Source organism: Rhinopithecus roxellana, chromosome 3 (assembly GCF_007565055.1).
Source record: "Rhinopithecus roxellana isolate Shanxi Qingling chromosome 3, ASM756505v1, whole genome shotgun sequence".
NCBI lineage: Eukaryota > Metazoa > Chordata > Mammalia > Primates > Cercopithecidae > Rhinopithecus > Rhinopithecus roxellana.
Window position 1 is genome coordinate 177,020,520 of NC_044551.1, and position 23,737 is coordinate 177,044,256.

At 47.2% G+C, this 23,737-nt stretch overlaps 1 protein-coding gene across 10 annotated transcripts in view; it reads right to left on the bottom strand.

Annotated features, from left to right (window-relative positions):
* Positions 1–1,439: 1,439 nt before the first annotated feature.
* Positions 1,440–23,737, bottom strand: part of WWC1 (WW and C2 domain containing 1) — a 172,739-nt gene continuing 150,441 nt past the window's right edge. For 2 of the 10 annotated variants that reach the window (XM_010358200.2, XM_010358198.2), the window contains exons 18-23: positions 18,028–18,160; positions 16,622–16,786; positions 9,898–9,990; positions 5,884–6,117; positions 3,258–3,379; positions 1,440–2,273 (exon numbers count right to left, since the gene is read on the bottom strand). In XM_010358200.2, the coding sequence (XP_010356502.2) occupies positions 2,207–2,273; positions 3,258–3,379; positions 5,884–6,117; positions 9,898–9,990; positions 16,622–16,786; positions 18,028–18,160 (814 nt within the window). In that variant the 3' untranslated portion in view covers positions 1,440–2,206. Of the gene's footprint in view, positions 2,274–3,257; positions 3,383–5,883; positions 6,136–9,897; positions 9,991–16,621; positions 16,787–18,027; positions 18,161–23,737 lie in introns of all 10 variants that reach the window. The other 8 variants (XM_010358199.2, XM_030927463.1, XM_010358196.2 and 5 more) reach the window with 5 other exon arrangements.

Below are 23,737 nucleotides of genomic sequence, written 5' to 3' on the forward strand. Positions count from 1 at the left end.
GTGCTAGGAGATCCACTGCTCTCTTCAAAGCTGTCAGACAGGGGCATTTACCTCTGCAGAGGTTTCTGCTGCTTTTTATTTAGCTATGCCCTGTCCCCAGAGGAGGAGTCTACAGTGGCAGGCTGGCCTCCTTGAGCTGTGGTGGCTTCCACCCAATTCGAGCTTCCCCATGGCTTTGTTTACCTACTTAAGCCTCAGCAATGGCAGGTGCCCCTCCCCCAGCCTTGCTGCCACCTTGCAGTTAGATCTCAGACTGCTGTGCTAGCAATGAGGGAGGCTCTGTGGGCATGGGTCCCTCTGGGCCAGGTGTGGGATATAATCTCCTGGTGTGCCATTTGCTAAGACCCTTGGTAAAGCGCAGTATTAGAGTGGGAGTTACCCGATTTTCTAGGTGTTGTGTGCCTCAATTTCCTTTGGCTAGGAAAAGGAATTCCCTTCCCCCTTGAGCTTCCTAGGTGAGGCAATGCCTTGCCCTGCTTCTGCTCTTGCTGGTCGGGCTGCACCCGCGGACCAGCGCCAACTGTCCGACATGCCCCAGTGAGATGAACCCAGTACCTCAGTTGAAAATGCAGAAATCACCTGTCTTCTGTGTCGCTCACGCTGGGAGCCTGAGCCTGGAGCTGTTCCTATTCGGCCATCTTGGGCATGCCCTTTTTTTTCTCTTTTTTTTGAGAGTCTTGCTCTGTCACCCAGGCTGGAGTGCAGTGGCACAATGTTGGCTCACTGCAAGCTCCACCTCCTGGGTTCACATCATTCTGCCTGAGTCTCCCAAGTAGCTGGGCCTACAGGTGCCCGCCACCACGCCCACCTAATTTTTTGTATTTTTAGTAGAGACAGGGTCTCACTGTGTTAGCCAGGATGGTCTCAACAGTCTGCATTTTTAATAGGCTGCTCCAGGTGATTCTGATATAGCTGGTGCAACATGCTTTGCTGAGTGGTGCAACAGACTTTGAGAAAAGTTGCACAGGGTAATGTCAGAGAGAAAGGAGGAAGAGATTTGTGGCTGTTGCTATTTGTTAGAAGCTGACTTCTGATTGTCTGCAATAGATCCTGCAAAGCTCTGAGCTGGATAGGGAGAGGGGCCACAGGAGCAGCATGAAGCACAAGCTGTAGCACCTACTACCCCTGGGTTGGGGATGACACAGAATGGTGCTCATATGAAGAAATGGTGAAGTCAGCTCTCATTGGGTGGGGTGGAATTCCACAGAAGGAGACAGAACAGAGAGCATATCCCCAATGTAACTTGGGCATGTGGATTCCCAATGAGCCGAGCCGTCATTTTACTTTAATGAGCAAATGAAAACAGTGGGCAAAAGAAAAAAATAAATGTTTCCAGGACTGGGGATGGGTGGGAAAGAAATGACTGGAAAGGGGAGAGTCAAAAATCAGGGAAACAGATGAAGTGAGGGGTAGGAAAGAAAAAGAGAGCAAGAGGAAGATTCTTTTTGAAAGGCCACTTTATTGATGGAGATAAAACTTAATGGAGCTCCCCACAGCCCTCCCCTCACTCATGTTAGTGGCTTCACTGGGCATCTGAGACCAGCGTGGCCTGTTACCCACATAGACTGGGCTGCTTAGCCCACCCAGCCTATCACACCGCCCGCTCCACGTTGGGCAGCCACATAAAAACACGTCACAGCTCAAGAAGATCCATGGATGCACCTCTGAATCCCTCCCCCCCCAACAATGGATTCTGTGCATTTTTTTAATATTGTACAAAATATGTTAACTAGGAAAAGTTAGCTGTACTGTGACAAGTGCGGGGCGTCCTATTAGGATTACCGTCCCCCAGGCATTACTTCTTATTGCAGTAAGACCTCTAAAAGGTGGAGCTGTACAAACTGAAAAAAATCTAAACGATTTTAAGAAGAGCAGCAACTCAATACTGCTTTAGTTCATTTAAATTTTCTTTCCCAAAAATACACTCCTAAATATACAAACTATACAATCTTATTATTTTAATGCTGGTTTTTTTTTTGTTTGTTTGTTTCTGTTTTGTGTGTGTGTGTGTGTGTGTGTTTTGTTTTTGTTCTGTTTTTAATAACAACAGTAGGACCCAAACTAAAAAATCAGTTCATCTTCAAACCAACAAGAGCACTAGAGGACTTGTGACTCAGTACCTTCATATAACACCACATAAATAACTTTAGCCACAGTCAATGTTCACAGCCTGGTCAGTGGAACAAAAGAAATACTTTTCTGGCGATTAGACGTCATCTGCAGAGAGAGCTGGGATATTCATCCGAGGCCGGGTGAAAAATGCCATCTTCTCCCTGTAAGAGAGACCATCCCTTTAGAGCAGGAGCAGGGGTTTTCAACCTTACTGTGCAGAGATTCTGGGCAGGATAATTCTTTGTCATGGGGGCCATCCTATACATTCACTGTAGAATGTTTAGCAACGTCCTTGGCCTCTACCCTCTAGATGCTGGCCGTATCCTTGACCACCAGTTACGACAACCCAAAATGCATGCTCATTGCCAAATGTTCCAGGGGGAAGGGGAGAAATCACCCCTGGTTGAGAACCACTGCTTTAAAGACCATTAGCATGAACAATGACCCTTAGTTCAAATCAAATCAGAGGCTTCTCAGAGTTTAAAAGGATCCTTGGGCCACTTCCAATGTTTGTTTGTTTCAGATTCTCAATTTGTTAAAAAGTTAAGAGATGCCCAAAGATAGTTGTACAAATGTACATTTTACATGTTTATATTCCACAAAGGAATTTTTTTTTAGCACATACACAAATGTGTACCTTATCTGAGAGGACATCAGAAGTCTAAATGCTAGGGCCTCCGTGGATGGGAGGCCCAGGCCAAATGGCATTCGGGACCCTCCAAAAATACATCCGGGTCCAGCATGGCAAGAAAGCACCTCCCTGGGATCCTAGCAGGTGGCAGGCAGAGCCAGGGAGGCCCAGCAAGCATCCATTACCCACAGGCTTATTTATCATTCAGCCAACCCTCCACAATTACCAGTGATGAAAACACTACGAGGAAAGGCTGGAGCAGGTGGCTCATTCATTAAACAAGAGGATCTAACAAATTAGCTCGAGTTGTGTGGGGACGGATAAAGACAGCTGGGGGAAGAGTGCTGCAGAGCTCATGGATCGCCAGGGATGGCTTGGCGGAGGATGAACATCTGTTACAGAGAAAGCCAGTGCTCTGTGAGCAAGGGATGGGAGCAGTAAGACCACAGACAGAAGACTAAGGCCGTGGGTTGGCTGAGAAAGGGAGAGGGGGCTGTTGGGGCCCTCTGCTTACCTGAAAGACTGCACTTCTGGGGGCTCCTTACAGCTCTGGCCTCGGAGCCTGTGCACATCCTTGGCAGCTGCCCTCATCATCTTGTCTGTCTGAAGCTCACCCTTGTGCTCTGCTTGGTCCATCTGCTGGGCAAAGCAATCAGGGCCCTGAGTCAGTGGAGGGGGCCTCCAGAAAGGGACAAGGAGAACTCCCTATCACAACAGAGGGGGCTCCTGCAGGGACGGCACCCTCACTACTGCTCCCCGTGGGATCCACTTCTTTCAGAACCATAATGAGAAGGGCTCAAATCATCTGTTTGAGTGACTAGATTTTTGGGGCCAGGAAACAGAATATCTGTGTGGAACTGAGGAGATGAGGGCTGCTTGGTGAAATGTGCACTACCTGTAATCCTCAGGCCACCCAGGAAGGCAGACGTTATTACCTCTATTTTACCCAGGGAACTGAGGCTCCAGCATAGTAAGAAATTTCTTTAATGTCAGACTACTAAGAAGTGGTGGAAACCTAGTCCCAAGCCATGCAGTAGAGCTTAAGAGGCTTGGGTACAACACTATGCCCCTTCCTCCTAATGTAAATGTATGTAAACACTTTTGAGAACAAACCACAGATAGCCCTAAAATATCCACGTACCATATACTTGAAAACATTGCACAAAGACAGAATTTTGGTAAATAAAGCCATCATTTCAATGGTTCTTTGTTAGAAGTCATAGATGTTACTTTTTTTTCTTTTTTTTTTTTACTATTCGAAAGGTCAAGTTTTCTCAGTTTGTTTTTCTTAAGTCAGGGCACGTATTCTCAGTCTTTTGACTAAGATCAAGTGTTAAGGTGGGGCACATAGGCACTTGTTTTCTGATCTCTTTTTGCCTTGGCTACCAGGAAGCTCAAAGATAAATATAATACCTAACTATTATTAGGTTACTTTAGGTTTGGGATATATTTATTTCCTCTCCTCCTTCAAGCCTTCCAATTTTCTATTTTCCCCTCAATGCTCTTGTTATAATCCTGTTTATAAGTAAACAGGGTATAAATAAGAAAGAAATAAACTTTTCTGGAACTTCAGAGCTGCCAGAGTCAGTCTGAAGCTCCCACATCAGTCCAGGCCTAAGAAGTCCAGCATCATCTTCCTGCTGTAGGGCATCACCACCTGCCCTGAGCACTGAGATTTCAGCTGATGGTCCTGACAGTTCAGGTAGGCACCCTCTGTAAGGTACTCTCAGTGAGTCTGGCTGTGTGCAGAGAGAACTAGCAAAGGTCTTTCTTGCCGTGGGTGGTGATCACAGAGTGGCAGGTGTTATTTTTCATAAAGAAGTAGAGAATGGCCCTTGGATATTGGCCCTGTATTGTTTGTTTCTTCATGGCAGTCTGGGACCTGTTGGGACCTTAAAAGCCTGCTGGTGCCAAACTCAAATTTTTACCCTTCTAGTTGTTTTACATATAGCTCAAATAAGCAACTTTTAAATATACAACCTTCCAGTTTTGCATACCCTGTGAAATTGTACCCAACATTTGCTAGCCACAGATAAAGCCTGGGCCTGTAAGAGACCCCAAGCTGCTGCTGTGCTTTGGAGTTCCCTGACCCAGAGACTCCCCATCGTGCTGCAAAGCTACCTAACCCAGATGGCCCCTCTTCCCCAGCTCTCCCCTGGGGGTTCCCTTGCCTTCCTCCACACTGGGCAGTAGCCCCCAGCACCTTTGGAAGGTCTTATGCTGTGAGGGGCTTCCCCGGCATGCAAACCTATCAAAGTGCAGCGCAAGCCAGGCACACCGGCCCACGCCTGTAATCCCAGCACTTTGGGAGGCCGAGGTGGGTTGATTGAGCCCAGGAGTTTGAGACCAGCCTAGGCAACATGGTGAAACCCCATCTCTACAGAAAATACAAAAATTAGCCAGGCATATTGGTATGCACCTGTCATCCCAGTTACTCAGGAGGCTAAGGTGGGAGGATTGATAGAGCCTGGGAGGTAGAGGTTGTAGTGAGCCATCATGCCACCACTCTCTAGCCTGGGCGACAGAGAGAAAACGTGTCTTCCAAAAAAAAAAAAACACAGCCAATATAAAACTTGTGTGCTAACACCATTTAGAGGTTATATTTTTCTCCTTGATCAACCCCTAAATCCCTTAAACTTATTATAGCAGGGCAGAGGTGCCAGCAGACTTGTACTCCAGGGCACCCTTGTTAGCAGAAGGCCCTGGTGTGACCAGCCCTTCTCCTCCTTTGGCAAGGGCTGCCCTGTGGGATTTCCTGGGCAGGCACCGAGGCAGGTCAGTGTCCTATTGTTACTCTGTTAAAGTGTGTGCTGTGGCACAGATTGGGTCCCCAATGTATTTCATGAAGAGCTGCATGATGAGTACATGTGTGAACAGTAAGGGCTTGCATACAAAAACACATCAACAAATGCAGTAAATGGGTCTTTCAGCCAGGTGAAAGGTTCATAACGTTAAGTAGGCAAAGGGATTCCTGGATCCCTCTGCTGATGGGAACAAGGGATGGGTGGAACCCCCTCAGTGGAAGCTGTGGTGGGAATTATAGGATGCATCATGAGCTCTGGCCTCTCTTCCCTGGGGCAGTGGCCTCTGACTCTTTGGGGCAGAGCGCAGGACTCCCCTGCCTTCGAGGCTGCTCTCACCCGCTTCTCCAGCATCCTCAGCAGCAGGCGGAAACGCTCGTCCTCACGCAACCACTGCGGCAGCTCCTTCTCCCCGTGGCTCTTAGCTTGTTCCAGCTGCTCCTTGAGCTCCTTCAGCACCGAGATCTCCTGGGTCAGTTGGCTGTGCCAGGTTCTTGTCGCCTGCAGGTCTAACTCCAGGTCCAGCGAGGTGCGGATCAGACGCTCGGAGCGCAGGGACTTGACCGAGGAAGGCTGTGGGGGTGGGGATGGCTTCTCTTGTTATTAGAGCTCTGCCCAGTGAGCCCACCCAGCCCCTTCCTCTGACCCTCAAATACCCTGTCTTTGTTTATCTGTAGGCATCCACTCCTTCCGAATGGGGCTTCCCCTTCCCTGGGAAGCCTGTTGTGAATTCTCCCATTCAACTCATGTTTACTGGGCATTTATTATGTCCCAAGAATGGTACTAAGCACTTCATTTCCATAACCTCGTTCCATTTTCACAAACCTAGGAGGTCCTGAGGGTTATCATCTGCACCGAGGAGGCTTGCAGAGGTTAAGTCCCACAGGGCATGTGTGGTAAAGTTGAAGTTCCACTCCAGGGAGCTGGCTGCAGTCCCCACCCGCCCTCTCTGTACACTGTGCCAGCTTCAGTATTCTCAGCACCCTCCATATGTTCTCAGTTATTGATTCCTGTCACTGTACTGTTCTGAAGTTGTTTCCCCAATACAGGTCTGTTCCCGCTTGAGGGCAGAAGTCATGTCTTCTTGATTTTGTGTTCCTGTAATGGGCCCCTATTGTTTCTGCTTGTCCAGCATTTGTTTCCCCAGCCTTAGAGTAACAACGCCCTCACCTTCCCTTGGAGATCTCCTCCTCTGCACTCAATCCATCTGGTCTGTGTGGGGCATCAAGGATAGGAATGTGACCTGAACCTGGCCAATCTGAATCTCAGTGACAGGTTCAGAGGTGAGTATGTTACCAAAGCCCAACCATTAATACTCCATTCTGGCACTTTGCTGAACTACTTGGAAAAGAGGCAATGTCTTTACACCGATGTTGCTAAGCCTTTAAGATATAAACCTGGGACTAACCATGATCATCTTTACTTGTGGGGTGACCTGTTTGAGAATTAAGCTGTACAGAGGGAGCAACGCCATGAGAAGGGGGCTCAGGCCTGATGACATCATTTCAAACTTGGGATCAAGCCATGCCTGAAGGCAGTCCAACATCCTGGATGTTTTCATTAAATTAGACAATAAATTCCCTCTTTCATTTTTAAGCTGTATTTGAGTTAGTTTCTTCAGTTATCTATACGTAAAAGACCCTGATTAATTCGACCATTAACTCTCCTCCCATCACAAATCACTAATGATTAAAAAACAATAATTCATGACTATGGGAGTCAGAATTCTAAAATGGTTTCTCAAATCCCATTCCTAATATACATGCCCTGTATAATCTCCTCTCCTTCAATTCCAATGCGGCCTGTGAATATGAACTATCACTCCCACTAATCAGTTGACTTTGAGTTAATCAAAAGGAAGATTATTCCAGGTGGTCCTGACTTAATCAGGCAAGCCCCTAAAAGATGGCCTGGGCTTTTCCTGGCTGGGCTCTTCTGCTGGCCTTGAAGAAGTAAATAAAGCATGTTGTAGAGACGGCCACAGGGCAAAAACCTGAGAGTGACCTCTAGGAGCTGAAAATGCTCCCCCAACCCCCCAGCTGACAGCTAGTAAGAAACTACAAGACAATAAATTCTGCCAACAACTGGAGGCAGTGCCTGGATGCAGATGTTTCCTTAGTCAAGCCTCCAGATGAGGATGTGGCCATTTAACACTTAGAGGTTTCAGCCTGCTAAAACCCTGGGTAGAGGGCTCAGCTAACCTGTGCTTGAACTCCTGACCTGCGGAAACTGTGAGGTAAGGCGTTTGTATTATTTTAGGCTGCTAAAGTTTGTGGTGATTTGTTATGTAGCAATAGAAAACAAATACAATGACCAATAAAGAGATCTCAGACACAGCATAAGAAGTATTACCATAAAACCTAGTCTCATTTTGCAAGGCTGGCAAGCATACTATTAGGAACATAAGACAGCTCTAGGAAGAACTTCTAGAACGCTCTTCTAGGTTGAACGTGGTCTGCTCTGTGCTTAAAAACGAGCAGGATCAAGGAAATTCAGCTGAGTGATCTACATGGCTCAAGCACTCAGAGCAACAAATAAAGATTCTTTTGCTTCTTCTGACCCATGTCCAGTCTCAGAAGCTGGGCAGGCTGCAGTAGAGAGAACATAGCTCAGGCAGTGCATGGAAGCAAGGAGCAGTGCCCAAGGGCCCAGGCCCAGCCTCTGGACTCTCCCGACCCGAGGGAAATGTGGGCTCAGACCTACCATCAGGGGCTCCCTTAGTAAGTCATCCTCTTGGTTAAGGGGAACAGGGGGTGATGAAGGGGGCCTGCTTCTGTGGGGCCTGCCTTAGAAAGGAGCTGTGGGAAATGCAGGGGGAGCAAGTAGCAGATCAGTGGCATTTCTGCAGGGGTGGATCATGAACATCTGCTCCAGAAGCTCCTGAGGAGCTTTGTTAAAATGCAGTTTTCAGGGCCCACGCCAGCTGCCTGAATTAAATGGTCAGAAGTGTGGCCTTGCAATCTGCATTGTCACCAAGCTCCTCAGGTAACTTTTGGTGCTCCAGAGACTGCAGTACAAGCCAGCTACAGAAGAGGGGGTTGGGGTGGGGGACCCAGAGTGGGCAGTTGGTTGTCTCTGTCACCTGAGGCCACGTCCACTTTCTCCCACACCCACACACTCTCCCTTCCCTGTGTAGTCTCTCCTGCGTTGCTGTCTCTCTCTTGTCTCTCCAGTTCCCCCTCAGACTTGTTAGGGTGTAGGATGTCAGGCAAAGGACCAGATTCTGGCTGTCAGCAAGCAGTGCAGGAGAGGGGGGTGCCTGCCCCTATTGGGGGCTGTTGGCACTATCTTTTCCCTCCATGCTCTCTTTTGCTTTGCTTTCTTCTTTTTTTCTTTCTGACATTCTGGCTCCTGGTTTCTTCCAGTTCTGCAAACTCATTAGACAGAACTGCTTTAAACTTGTGTTGAAAGCCCAAAGTAGGGAGGGCCCCCTGCATCTGCTGCAGCCCTTAGTGGTCAAACACAAATCAGGGGTCGCTCCTTTGCCTACGCCCACCCCATCCGGATTGCTCAACTCAGTCTCCACTAGGAAAAGCCAGGGGGCTTCTGCAAGGCAAATCTGCAGCCTTTTCCCTGTGGGTTTCCCTGCTTCAGGCTGGTGTTCAGAGGCACCCAGCTTCTCTGCCAGCAGGAGGGTCACCGGGACCTGGATGACAGACACACTGAGCAGAGTCTTGCATGAGGCAGGCTCCTGTCAGATGATGCTCTCTGACTGATGACTGTGACATGTTGGGTTGGTTAGTTCTTTTTTTTTCTTTGAGACAGAGTCTCACTCTGTTGTCCAGGCTGGAGTGCAGTGGTGCAATCTCGGCTCACTACAACCTCCGCCTCCTGAGTTTAAGTGATTCTCCTGCCTCAGCCTCCCAAGTACAGCCTGGGACTACAGGCGCGTGCCACCACACACAGCTAATTTTTGTATTTTTAGTAGAGATGGGGTTTCACCATGTTGGTCAGACTAGTCTTGAACCCCTGACCTTAGGTGATCGATCTTCCCACCTCGGCCTCCCAGACTGTTGGGATTACAGGTGTGAGCCACTGCGCCCAGCTGGGTTGGTCAGTTCTTACTGACTTTGATTTCTATCTAGGAAGGCAAGGCCAAGTGTACACACTCCTCTTCTAACCTATTTGTCATAATAAGACAAATACATTTACCCTTTGGCACCTTCCCCAGTGGCTACACAGGCCTCATAGCTCACAAACATCTGTTCGCAAATACCACCATGCTTGCGAGAGCAACATTTTTCAAGCCAGTGGCTGAGGAGAAATGGCCAGACATCAGGAGATGTGTGTGCAGGACACAGGGCTTGGGGCAATGGGGGAGGAGCAGAAAAATAGCTTCGAGGTGACTCTTACCCGCTTCATCCGGACGCTGCGTCGCTCCAGGGAGTTTCGAACAAAAGGTGGCTTTTTGGACAGAGTGGAGCTGTCACTATCACTCCGATTCAGCTGCAAGAGAAAAGTCACGGAATGTTAAACATGGTCAGAGTGCATTCCGGAAGGTGCACTGAAGCCCAGAGGGAGGTCAGGTTCCTCCGCTCAGCACAGTCCTTCCTGTCCTTCCACAAACACCCAGACTTTCCTGTTCCAGGTTTCATTCTGACTTTTCCTTTCTTTGTAAGTGAACATTCATTGAGCATGTAGTATGCATGATGCACATTGCTTCATCTCCATGCTAGTATCTGCACGATGCTAAATGCCACGAACATCCCATTGAACCTTTCCAACAACCCCATGTGATAGGAGCAAATCCATTTCACAAATGAGGTGACAGAAGCTTAGGGGCTGCAGAACTGGCCCAAGGTTGGCAAGCTGGTCAGTCGCACAGCAGGGCTGGACACTAGGCAGTGTGACTTCAGTGTATCACTGCCCTCTTGACCTACTACACAAAGGGCATAACTCTTCCCTGGTGTCTAGAGAGACTGCCTTTACTGACTCAAATGGAGCCACTGTCAAGATTGATATTTATAAAAGAAAAGGGCAGCTTAAAGGCAAAGCCTCAGGGACCACATCCTTAGAGATAACGGGGCAGATTGTAACTTTCCCGTGGGCATCCCCTCAATCACTGAGTTATCTATACTCCCCCCAGAGGGCTAGTAGTCCCCATCTAAGACCGGAAATCAGGCCTACAGTCAGGATGGGAAGCTTCTGTATTGAGTGTGTCCCGCCCCCCCTAGGAACACAAGAGAGGGTGGGTAGGATGACAGAACCCCTGGGAGGTGGGAGCAGGGTGGGGAGTTCTTTCTGAGTCCTATTTCCAAAGTCAGTGGTGTTGCCAGAGACCGATGCTATTGTGCTTGTGTGTCTAGCAGCTGTCAGTTCACTGCTGCAGGTCTCTTGAGAAGCTGTTTCTGTGGTTATTGATAATTACTTGTGATAATGATATTAATAGTCCTGCTAAGCTGACAAACACAGCAACTCCAGGGACAGACTGATGAAATAGCCACTGGGCTAGGCAGGGCCTCAACCAGAACCAGACGCTGAATAGTAAAATAATGACTGCCACATGGATAGAGCACCTGCTGCATGCCAGGTGCTTTAGTGACAGTTTCATTTAATCCTCAAACAATTCTAACGTGATAGGAACTGAGGCCCAGAGAGATTAAGAGGCTTGTAAAGTTGAATAGCTGGGGAGCATCAAAACCAGAGTTCAAGGCCCAGTCTGTTTGGTTTCAAGGCCACCAGCTATCCTGGCTCCAGCCTGCAGTTAGGGCTCAGAGATGAAACTAATGTGTAGGTGGAAGGGTGTGCCATCTTGACAACTGGGGTAGATTCATGTAAACTGGTTGCATGTGGTACCAGAAGGGGGTTTTTTCTTTTCTTTTTTTCTTTTTTTTGTTTTTGTTTTGAGACAGGGCCTCACTCCTGTCGCCCAGGCTGGAATGCAGTGGCACTATCTCGTCTCACTGCAGCCTTGACTTCTCGGGCTCAAGTGATTCTCCCACCTCAGCCTCTCAAGTAGCTGGGACTAAAGGCACACGCCACTGTGCCCTGATAATTTTTGTATTTTTTGTAGAGACAAGGTTTCACCATGTTGCCCAGGTTGGTTTCAAACTCCTGGGCTCAAGTGATCCTCCCACTTAAGCCTCTCAATATCCTGGGATTACAGGTGTGAGTCACTGTGCCCAGCCTTTTATTCTACATTGTTTTAATCCAGTGGTGGCACTTGAAGGATATGTGTCCTACCGACCAGAAATGGGTATCGGGATAATTGATCCTTAAGTTGTAGTTGTTTATGTGTTAAAGACTATATTATATGAAAGAGAGACAGAAGCTACATTAAGTCCTTGAATTTAGCTTTCTCTAATATAAAGATACTTCAATGCATACTGATGCAGAGAGTAGCGAAATCATTTAGAGTCACAGGAAACTAGTTCAGGAATGAGAATTTAGGACGGGCTGTGTCCATTTGGTCAAAGTCGATCAACGCAAAAATGTGGCAGCACTTCAGATGAATACACGGGGGCTGAGGAGAGCTGTAGGAAGGGTAATTCATGGCCCCTGGACTTCAAGTTCAGTGGGGGAACTCAAGACAGTGAAACTAACCAAGTGACATAGGCAAAGATGAAGACCAAACAAGGGAGCCACTCAGGAGGGGACGCCTTTTGTGCAGAGGCCAGCAGAAGGGGCTACTCACAATCAGACCCAAGAAGGCCAGAGGAAGCCCCTCAGGAGGTGGCTCTGAGCAACAGAGAGGCTGCAGGCTTTGGAGTTGGACTCCCAGCTTTGCACTTAGTAGCTGTGTGACCTAGAGCACAGTGCTTTGAGTTTTTGAGTCTTAGCTTCTGTGTCCATAAAATGGTGTTCACACAACTCACCTTGCAGGGCTGTAAGATTAGATGACACAGAAAATATGTTTTTTGGCTGCAGGGGCTTGAAGTGTTGCTGTTTAGCATTTGAAATCCCATCCTGTGGGTGGGAAAACCCCATCTTATGACTTGGTGGAAAACAAAGCCCACCCCTCAATGATGAAGCTGAAAGTAGCAGAACCTTGCTTTTACTGCCTCCCTTGCAGCTAGAGGCAGGCACAGGACTAGCCTCTGTCAGTTGGATGCAAATGCTCCAGGCCTTGAATCACAACCTGGTAACTTGCATCCAAGTCTGTTACTATGCCTCTTGAATTGAAACAGGCCACTCTTTCTCTCCTTCATTCTACAGATGTGCCAGGTTTGTTGTTATCTCAGGGAAAAGCCATTAATGGTAAGTAGTGGCAGTGGCAGCAGTCACCAGAGCTTCCATGCCAGCTGGGACAAGAAACTGGTGGAGGCATAAATATTGAATGCCAGGGGCAGCAATGGGGCCGGCTGGGGCCAGGTTTTGTGGCAGCATCGGTGAAGGTGTCACCTGATTGGCTTTGTGGTGTGATTTTGGCTGTGGTCTGGCCTTTCTAGGTCCTGATTTCTGAGGTTGGTTCTACAGCCTTATCATGAGTGTGTGAGCTCCTCAATTTACTTTCCCCCAAATTTTCCTGCATATACTGCTCACTGTCCATTTCCATTGCTTGCAATGAAAAACCCTGACCTGTATAGGCAGGAAGTAGAATGCTATCAGTTACAGACTGAGACATGTGGAGCTGGCTGTGGAGGGGGCAGGGTGGAGGCATAGCACAGCCCCAGCATGTCTCTGTTGGGAATTTGGTAATGCTCATCTTGTGGCTGCAAAACAAAGGGTTAAATTGTTCCCTGCTATACCTCAGCAGACAGTCTTCATGCCTGCAGAGTTTTAGAGGAAATGATAGAAAATCTTCATGATGTTGTACTCTTGGCTACAGTAAGCCTTCAGTAAGTTTTATAAAAAAGTTTTATAAAAAAAGACATAAGCTTAAGCTGAAGCGGGCCAGCTAAAAAGCAAAGAAGGAAAAATATATGACTTTGCTAAAAAAAAAAAAAAAAAAAAAAAAAGGCCCTTTCTACCTGTGGTGTGTGATCTCCATTGACTGGGAATCTCTTAATTTGTGATCTTGCAGGGTTAGAAACGGTACAAATAATAAAATATGGGAAGTGGAAGCATAGTGCTTGGTGTGTTACAGATGTTTATTTAACTAGGACAGGTGTTTTTTGTTATTTGAAGATGCCAATCCTAGAAAAGGGTCACTTAAAAGTAAATCCATTTAAACAGGGAACCAGAATTTTACAGAAAACACTGGGGAAAAATGTTTGAGGTTGAGTCTATAGGTGGAAAAGATAAACATTTCACCAAAGTTATTCTATTTTATATTTCCCATTTAACAAAATTACAACCACATTCTAATCCTGATGAAAAAGAACGAGTGAAACACTCATATTTTTTGGTGAGATTTTTCTTTTTTTCTTTTTTCTTTTGAGACGGAGTCGTGCTCTGTCACCCAGGCTGGAGTGCAGTGGCCAGATCTCAGCTCACTGCAAGCTCCACCTCCCGGGTTTACGCCATTCTCCTGCCTCAGCCTCCCGAGTAGCTGGGACTACAGGCACCCGCCACCTCGCCCGGCTAGTTTTTTGTATTTTTTTAGTAGAGACGGGGTTTCACCGTGTTAGGCAGGATGGTCTCGATCTCCTGACCTCATGATCCACCCGTCTCGGCCTCCCAAAGTGCTGGGATTACAGGCTTGAGCCACCGCGCCCGGCCAAGATTTTTCTAATGAGTGACATTCTCCTCTTTGTGTTTGATTTCTACTGCACGTTCATAATGGTAGTAATTTCCCCCCCGCCCAAAAAAAAAAAAAATTGCAGAGGGTTATCCATTTTCTTAAGGGCTTTTCTAAACCATTCAAATTATTCATGTTTTCTTTTTGAGACAGAGTTTTGCTCTTGTTGCCCAGGCTGGAGTGCGATGGCCCGATCTTGGCTCACTGCAACCTCCGCCTCCCAGGTTCCAGTGATTCTCCTGCCTCAGTCTCCCAACTAGCTGGGATTACAGGCATGCGATGAGCCACCACACCTGACTAATTTTGTATTTTTAGTAGAGAAGCACCGATTGGATTTTTCTCTCCTGCAGTTGTGAGCCAGCTTCATTGCAGCATCTTCTACCTATGATTTAGGAAGCCCAACATCACATTCAGTGACTTCAGGAAATCCGGCACCTTGTGCAAGATACGAAGCCAACATGCATTGTTACCTGCATTCTCTTTTCAGCTGCTTACAAGTTTAAACAATTAGCTAGAGCTCTACCACAGAAGGGAGAGGTTTAAGTTGCTCCTGGGAGGGACTGCAGGGAATGTTTCCATGAAGACTCGTTTGACAAGCAGCCAATCAATTAGTAAAATTTTCACATTATAAAGAAATGAGCTTCTCTAATCAATCTTATATACTTGTAGGCCTTGAACACTGAATACTGAGATAAGGAGACCCCTCACTTCCTCTTCCCTTCCCTCCATAACAATAGTCACGTAAGTGGCAGGCAGAGAACCAAGTGTGGACTCCACAGGCCTCCCCTTCTGTGACAACTTTTTGGATTAGGCAGGAAGGTTCTGTTGAGGGCCTAGTTATTATTCAGTGGTTCTATATGGTGGGGGAAGGAAGGATACTGGTATCACTGGAACTCAGGACTCAGGTAAGGTAGGCACTTGTCTTATCTGTGCTGCCCCATGGAAGGTCAGGAGCAAGGGCTGGTTCTGTAGCCCCAGCAAAAGCATGACCCCTCAGACTCAGTAAACACTCAGACCCCCCATGCAGGGTAGAATGAAGGAAGGTGGGCTGGCCTAGGCAGGGGAAGGGGTAGGGGGACTGGAAAGCAAGGAAAGTGAGGGTATGAAGGAACAAAGATCACTGCAGGGCTTGTACATTCCTCTGGGTATACAGGAGCTGGTGGACAAATGTAACAGGTAAAGAGGGCCAGGTAGAGGCTAGAGTGGACTGGAAAGCTCCGCATCTCCATCAACTAAGGACAGCTGCCCCCACCTTGGTGTCAGCCAATTGCTGCCAATTGTGTGTGGTCTGTGGTGACATACAGTCTCTTTTTTTCAAGAAGAACTGGAATTTTATGTCAAACTCTTCCTATTTTATTTTATTTATTTTATTTGTTTGAGGCGAAGTTTCGCTCTTGTCACCCAGGCTGGAGTGCAATGGTGCGATCTCGGTTCACTGCAACCTCCGTCTCCCAGGTTCAAGGATTCTCCTGCCTCAGCCTCCCAAGTAGCTGGGATTACAGGCATGCGCCACCATGCCTGGCTAATTTTTTGTATTTTTAGTAGAGACAGGGTTTCAACATGTTGGCCAGGCTGTTATTGAACTCCTGGCCTCAAGTGATCTGCCCACCTCAGCCTCCCAAAGTGCTGGGATTACAGGCATGAGCCACTGCGCCCGGCTTTATTTTTAATTGCCCTTTAGGTTAAAAATAATTTTTTTTAATGACAGGTCTTACTCTGTTGCCCAGGCTGGAGTGCTGTGGTGCAAACATGGCTCAGGGCAGCACTGGCCTCCCGGGCTCAAGAAATTCTTCTGCCTCAGTCTCCCCACTAGCTAGGACTACAAGTGCATGCCACCATGCCCAGCTAATTTTTAATTTTTTCTTAGGTGGAGGCAGGGTCTCACTATGTGAATGAGGCTGGTTTTAAACTCCTGGCCTCAGGTGACCCTCCTGCCTCAACCTCCCAAAGTGTTGGGCTTACAGGTGTGAGCCACTGCATCTGGCCACCTTTTTAAAAAGTTTTAAATGTTAGCAGCAAGTTCAATTTAAAAAATAAAACAAACTAGAAGCCAAATAATACAGATCTGCTGTAATTTGGCAGCCTCAGGCTGCACCCTAGAATTGCCCCAGAGGTGGGAAAGAAACACCTGTGTGTCTCGGGGACACTGAGGGGTCCCCCTCTGATCTCAGCAAGTGGTTGCAGGAGGGCAGGGCAGAGTGTGAACAAGGAGGAAGTGAGTTGGTTGGAATTATAATAACATTGACCAAGTACTAACTACCAAGCCTTTTCTATTGCTTGTCTAAAACAATCCTTATGAAGTAGGCCCGTGAACTCCACCTGAGGAAACTGAGGCTCTGGGGTGTTAACATGCCCGAAGTCACCCAATAACATGAGAATAACGGGATTTGCACCCAGCCCTGTGTGAGGCTCTCGGCTACTCTGAGGGGAGCAGAAGGGGTCTGCACGCTCACTTACCCGGCAAACATACTGGCTCTGGGGTCCCGGGGAGAAGGTCTTAGAGCGGATGATGGTGCTCCCTCGAAGAAATGGCCCCGGGGACGGAGTGCCCACCCTCCGGTCCTTGGGACGCACCACTGTGGGGGATGGGGCCGGGGTCTCCGTGTTGGTCTCTTTGTCCACCTGAGGAAGAAGTCACACCTTGAAGCCACTAATGTTCACAGAGTCTCAGCCACCTACCAGAGACCACTCAGCTGCTCCTCCTCCCTCCTGTCACCTCACCTTTCCCCACAGACACACCAGGGTTTCCTTGGCATTAGCCCTGCTAGATGAGCTCAGCCTGGTGAAGTAAGGACAGTACCCAAGGCTGGGTGCACCGACCCCCACCCCTCTGTGGCACGTGTGGTTGGGGGCTGGTGGGAGCACATTCAGCCTCCAAACAAACTCACATTAGCAGCAGAGGTGTCTCAAAGTTTTGAAAGTGTGATGTCCAACGTCCTGGACGTCACACTCTCAAAACCTATAAACCAAGTGCATTTTGAAAAACCACACCCAAGGCTTCCACAGCCCTGGCAAAGTACTACAGTTGCTTTCATTGAATTCTGAAGGCAACCAGCTAGTCTTGTTTTTAAAACCAACCCATCAGGTTTTTTACTGCCCGTGCACAGTAGTCATCAGGAAAACATAAACAAACAAAAACACCTACATGCAGGACCTTTGTCAGCCTAAATACTGCCTTTATACAATTTTAAGAAAGGGCATCCCCTCTGGCTGGAGAAATTGCAAAATGATGCCCCCTTGGTGTGCAGGAGTTAGAACTGGGGCCCAGATCCTACTGCACCCACCGTGGCCAGGCACCTCTGTGCGGTACTCCAGCTGCAGCCTCGCTCAAACACGGCAGGTGCTCTAGCTCCAGGAGTCCTGGAGCCAGCTGTCTATGGAGAGTGAATCCTGCTGTAACATGTGACCCTAGTGCAGCAGGAGAGCAGGCAGCAAAGGGAGTCTGGCCTTTTTCCTGTCGCACTGTGGGCAGACCCACATAAAGACATACATTTTGAGAGCCTATCTGCAAGGTTGGTATTATTGTGCCCATTTTAGAGATGAGAAAATGGAGGCTTGAGAGGGATGAAGTCATCTGCCTAAGACTACACAGCCAGGGAGTATCAGAGCCAGAATTCGAACCCAAACCCATCTGACTGCAAGGCTTGAATTCTATCCAGAGAAGTCAGGGAAAATGCAGAAGGCAGAAGAAAAGAGATGGGTGAGGTGGCCTCTCCTGGTTTACCATCACCAGAACGACCCAAAGGTGACTCCATTGTGAGGGCTTGTGCCCTGATGCTGGAGGCCAAGACTTAGCTCTGTGTCTTTTCTGACTGCTTCAGCACAAGAATTGAAGGCTCTTCCTCCACAACAGCCCTTCCAACCTTTAATGCTGGGTATCCGTCCATATCAGGTGAGGCTTTCTCAGTGAAAACATCCTCTTCTTCCTCCTCCTCTTCCACCTCCTCCTCCTCTTCCTCAGCTACTGCCTCATTTTCACTGGTCTCCTCATACCTCCTGTGATGACAAAGCACTTTGGTTACCCACCCAGAAGCCACTCTGCCTCTGTTCACCTGCCTTTAAGTACATCCAAGGGAGGGCTTCCAATCCTTTTGATGATTGAGGATACATTAAAAAAAATTTTGGGGGGGTCAGACGCAGTGGCTCACGCCTGTAATCCCAGCACTTTGGGAGGCCGAGGCAAGCGGATCGCCTGAGGTCAGGAGTTCAAGACCAGCCTGGCCAACATGATGAAACCCCATCTCTACTAAAAATACAAAAATTAGCCAGGCATGGTGGTGTGCATCTGTAGTCCCAGCTACTCAGGAGGCTGAGGCAGGAGAATCACTTGAACCTGGGAGGTGGAGGTTACAGGGAACCGAGATCGCGCCACTGCACTCCAGCCTGGGCAACAAGAGCGAAACTCTGTCTCAAAACAAAAGAAAATTTTTTTAATGAGGCATAATTTGTTTCCAACAAAATGCATTTTCAGTGTATAGTTTGACAAGTTTTGGCGAATGTATTCACCTATGTAACCACCACTGCACTTGAGATGTAGAACATTCCATTCCTCACCAGAATTCCCTCCTACCTTTTCCCAGTTTAATCTCCCGCTAGGCAGCCACCGATTAGCTGTTATTATAGATTAGGTTTGACTTTTCTAGAGTTTCATGCAAATAGAATCAGATAATATATGCTGTTTTGTCTCTGAATTCTCTGTGTCTGCGTAACGTTTCTGAAGTTTATCCACGATGCTGTATGCATCAGCGGTTCATTCCTCCCTTTTTTTCTTCTTTTGAATCAGAGTCTCACTCTGTCACCCAGGCTGGAGTGCAGTGGGACCATCTTGGCTCACTGTAGCCTCCACCAGTGGGCTCAAGTGATCCTCCTGCCTTAGCCTCCTGAGTTGTTGGGACTACAGGTATGTGCCACCACACCTGGCTAATTTTCCTATTTTCTGTAGAGACAGAGTTTCGGTATGTTGCCCAGGTTGGTCTCAAACTTCTGGACTCAAGCAATCTACCCACCTTGGCCTCCCAAAGTGTTGGGATTATAGGTGTGAGCCACCATGCCCAGACAATTCAGTCCTTTTTATCATTAATATTCCATTGGATGGATATATTGCAACATATCTAGATCTGTTCACCTGCCTTTAAATGCACCCAGGGTAGGGGTTCCAAACCTTGGAATGAGGCGGGTGGTTGAGGAAAAGGAGGAGGAAGAGGAGGAGGAGGAGGAAGGAGAGTTCAGCTGATAAACATTTGGATTCTTACATTTCCAAGCAAGTATGAATAAAGCTTCTTGTACATTCATGTATAAGTCTATGCATGAATACAGATTTTCATTTCTGTTGGATATTGCTAGGGTTGCCAAAATAAAACACCACATACTAGGTGGCTTAAACAACAGAAATTGATTTCTGGCAGCTCTGGAGGCTGGAAATCCACACTCAAGGTGTCAGCAGGTTTGATTCACCTGAGGCCCCTCTCCCTGGCTAGCAGATGGCTGCCTTCTCGCAGTGTGCTCACATGGTCTGTCCTCTGTGCATGCGCATCCCCGGTGTCTGTGTGTCCAGATATCCTCGTATGAGGTCCCATCCCAACTTTAATGGCCTCGTGTTAACTTAACCACCTCTTTAAAAGCCCTACCTCCAAATACAGTCACATTCTGAGGTACTGGGGGTTAGGGCTTCAATGTATGAATTTTGGGGGGATACAAATCAGCCCCTAACAGATAACAGAATTACTGGGTCATACAGTAAGTGTAAAATCTAAGACACCAACAGGCTGGGCGCGGTGGCTCACACTGTAATCCCAGCACTTTGGGAGGCCAAGGCAGGAGTTGAAGACCATTCTGGCCAACGTGGTAAAACCTCGTCTCTACTAAAAATCCAAAAATCAGCCAGGCGTGGTGGTGGGCGCCTGTAATCCCAGCTACTTAGGAGGCTGAGGCAGGAGAATTGCTTGAACCCAGGAGGCGGAGGTTGCAGTGAGCCGAGATAGCACCACGGCACTCCAGCCTGGACGACAGAGTGAGATTCTGTCTAAACAACAACAACAACAACAACAACAACAACAAAAACACGGACAAATGGCTGCACCAAAGTGATTTTGCCATTTTATGTTTCCCCTGAGCAATGTTCTAAGAGTTCTAGTTCCTCACTACACTTGGTGTCGTTCGTCTTTAGTTAGTCACTCTACTGGGTGTGTACTTGCATCTTGTTGGGTTTTAATGTGCATTTTCTTTTTTTTTCTTTGTTTTTAGAGACAGGGTCTTGCTCTGTCGCCAAGGCTGAGGCTGGAGTGCCATGGTGTGATCATAGCTCACTGTTGCCTCGAACTCTTGGGCTCAGGTGGTTGATTCTCCCACCTCAGCCTCCCAAGTAGCTAGTACTACAGGCACGTGCCACCATGCCTGGCTAATTTTGTAAATCTTTTGCAGAGATGGAGTTTTATTTTGTTTCCCAGGCTGATCTTGAACTCCTGGCCTCAAGAAATCTTCCTGCCTCAGCTTCCCAAAGTGTGAGCATTACAGGTGTAAGCCACTGAGCCTGGCCTAATTTGCATTTTCTTGTTGAGAAACTCTTCATGCATTTATGACCATCTTCTTTGGTGAAGTGTCTGTTAGAATCTCCAGCCCCTTAAAAATCGGGTTGTTGGCCAGGCACAGTGACTCACGCCTATAATCCCAACACTTTGGGAGGCTGAGGTGGGTGGATCACCTGAGGTCAGGAGTTCGAGACCAGCCTGACCAATATGATAAAACCCCACCTCTACTAAAAATACAAAAATTAGCCGGGCGTGGTGGCATGCACCTGTAATCCCAGCTACTCAGGAGGCTGAGACAGGAGAATCGCTTGAATCCGGGAGGTGGAGATTGCAGTGAGCCAAGATCGCAGCCTAGGCAACAAGAGCAAAACTCTGTCTTAAAATAAACAAATAAATAAATAAAAATAAAAATTGGGTTGTCTTATTATTGAGTTGTAAGAAATCTTAATATATTTGAGCTATGAATCCTTTGTCAGGTATGTGGACTACATGATTTTCTCTAAGTCTGTGGCTTGCTTTTCATTTTCTAAGTGGTGTCTTCCAAAGATCATAAGTTTTTGATTATGATAAAGCCCAATTTACTGATTTTTTTCATTTATAGTTTGTGCTTTTCATGTCCTAAGAAATCTTTGCCTACCTCAAAGTTTTGAAGTTTCTTTCTTACACTTTCAGAACTTCTATAATTTCAGTTTTTTTGTGTAGCTCAATAACCCATTTGAGATTATTATTATTATTTTTTTTTGAGATGGAGTCTTGCTCTGCCGCCCAGGCTGGAGTGCAGTGGTGCGATCTCGGTTCTGCCTCCTGGGTTCACGTCATTCTCCTGCCTCAGCCTCCTGAGTAGCTGGGATTACAGGCATGTGCCGTCACACCAAGCTGATTTTGTATTTTTAGTAGAGATGGGGTTTCACCATGATGACCAGGATGGTCTTGATCTCCTGACCTTGTGATCTGCCCACCTTGGCCTCCCAAAGTGCTGGGATTACAGGCTTGAGTCACCGCGCCCAGCCACAGATTAATTTTTATACATGATATAAGTGTCCAAGTTTATTTTTTTCCATATGAATACCTAATCGTTCCAACACCATTTGCTGAAGAGACTTTTGGTGATAGTCCTTAAAACTCTCCATTTCCCTTGGACTCCAAGGTTGGAAGGATTTGGTGTGACAAATAGGCTGCATTTGTTAAGTAGTAATTTATCTCTATTCCCATCTTGACTTCTGAAAGACATAGAGAACTGCCCAGCTTCTGATCAGCATGAGGCAGTGTTATCATACTGAGCCAAAAGAATCCCAGCCAAAAGCAGAGAATCCAACATCCAGCTAGCTGGCTCGGCGAGCGTGTGGGGAAACACAAAATCTCCCTGAGGATTTTCCCAATGGGGAGAATGCATTTTGGATCTCTACTCACAAGTCTGCAATTCAAACCTCTTCTGTACTTAGATGAGGACTGCTCTCTGGAGGGGCCTTGGCTCTCCTCCTTGGCCCCAGCAGCCTCTCTATCTACGAATGAAAGAGCTGTTGGTCAGGCGCAGTGGCTCATGCCTGTAATCCCAGCACTTTGGGAGGCTGAGGCGGGTGGATCACCTGAGGTGGGGAGTTCGAGATCAGCCTGACCAACATGGAGAAACCCCATCTCTACTAAAAATACAAACTTAGCTGGGCGTGGTGGCGCATGCCTGTAATCCCAGCCACTTGGGAGGCTGAGACAAAAACAAACAAACAAACAAACAAACAAAAACCCAACTTAATTTTAATTGTAAGGAGAAAAATAATTAAAATCAACAATATCTTTTCATCCACTGGAGTGGCAAAGAGGAAAAAAAATCTGATAATATCAAGTGCTGGTGAAGGTACAGAAACAGGCAAATCCCTGTGGGAAGTGTAAAGGAGAGCAGTCAATTTACATTCTGAAGGCAATTTAGCCTTATCTGTTAAAACAAAAACTGTATATATCCTTAATTAAGTTACAGCAGTTTGATTACATTGAGTGTCAGAGAGGCTGTAGATTAGGGTACTCAATCACTGCTGGTGGGAGCATTTATTAATAAAATCTTATTTGAGAACTACTCTATGACGTCTATTAAAATATAAAAAACACACGCCCTGGGATCCAGCAATGCCACTTCTCAGCATCTGCCCTAGACAAATACAAGTTCCCAAGGAAGCAAATACAAAGATTTTTCCCTCTAGTATTGTTTGGTGTTATATTCTCCTGTATTTTCTAACACTCTTAGTTTTATTTTGCTTGTGGATTAAAAAAAAAAAAAAATCCAGTCTTCTGATTATATGATTTAAAGACATAAAAAAACAAATAAAATAAAAAGAAGGAGGACCTGTGACGTGCTGGGTACTGGGTGCCGAGGAAGGACTGTAAATTGGAACAGACGGACAGCCTTTTGCAGACTAGAACCCAAGACTCCAGAGATGAGCAGGCATGGCAAGGCCAGTTAACATCGCAGGACCAAGAGAAGCTTCCAGTCTTGGGGGAGGGGGCTGCAGATGGTTTACCCCACTACAGCAGCTCTGGGATCCCCAGCCCTCTTTGTAAGGGAAGTTTGAATGGCAGGGGGTGTGGAGACAGGGGGCCACAAAGGGAGAAGGAACAGAAGGCGGTTGCTAGGAGACGGCTTGAAAAGTCTCAGCACAAGCTTGGAATTTGGTGGAAACCACTGATCTTGTGCCAGGGTTTTGGGAGATAGGTCCTGGGCCTATTTCTGGCATCAGACCTTTGCCTGTGTGATCCGTAGTACTGTGGCACAGCAGTGTGCCAGGGAGAAAGAGAGAGAGGCAGAGAAAGAGAGGGGAAAGGAAAGAGAGAGGGAGATGGCCAGGGGTCGGTGGGGATAGACAGAGAGAGAGAGAGAGAGAGAGAGAGAGAGAGAGAGAAAGAGAGAAAAGGAGGGGGAGAGAGAAATTGAGACAATTTAGAGAGAACCCTAAACTAACAAAGGAACATACAAAAATTCCAGGAACCTTGCCATCCGCTTTATCACATGAAAAAAATAGTAAGGGAGAAGAGTAAAACAAGGATCAGCAAACTATAG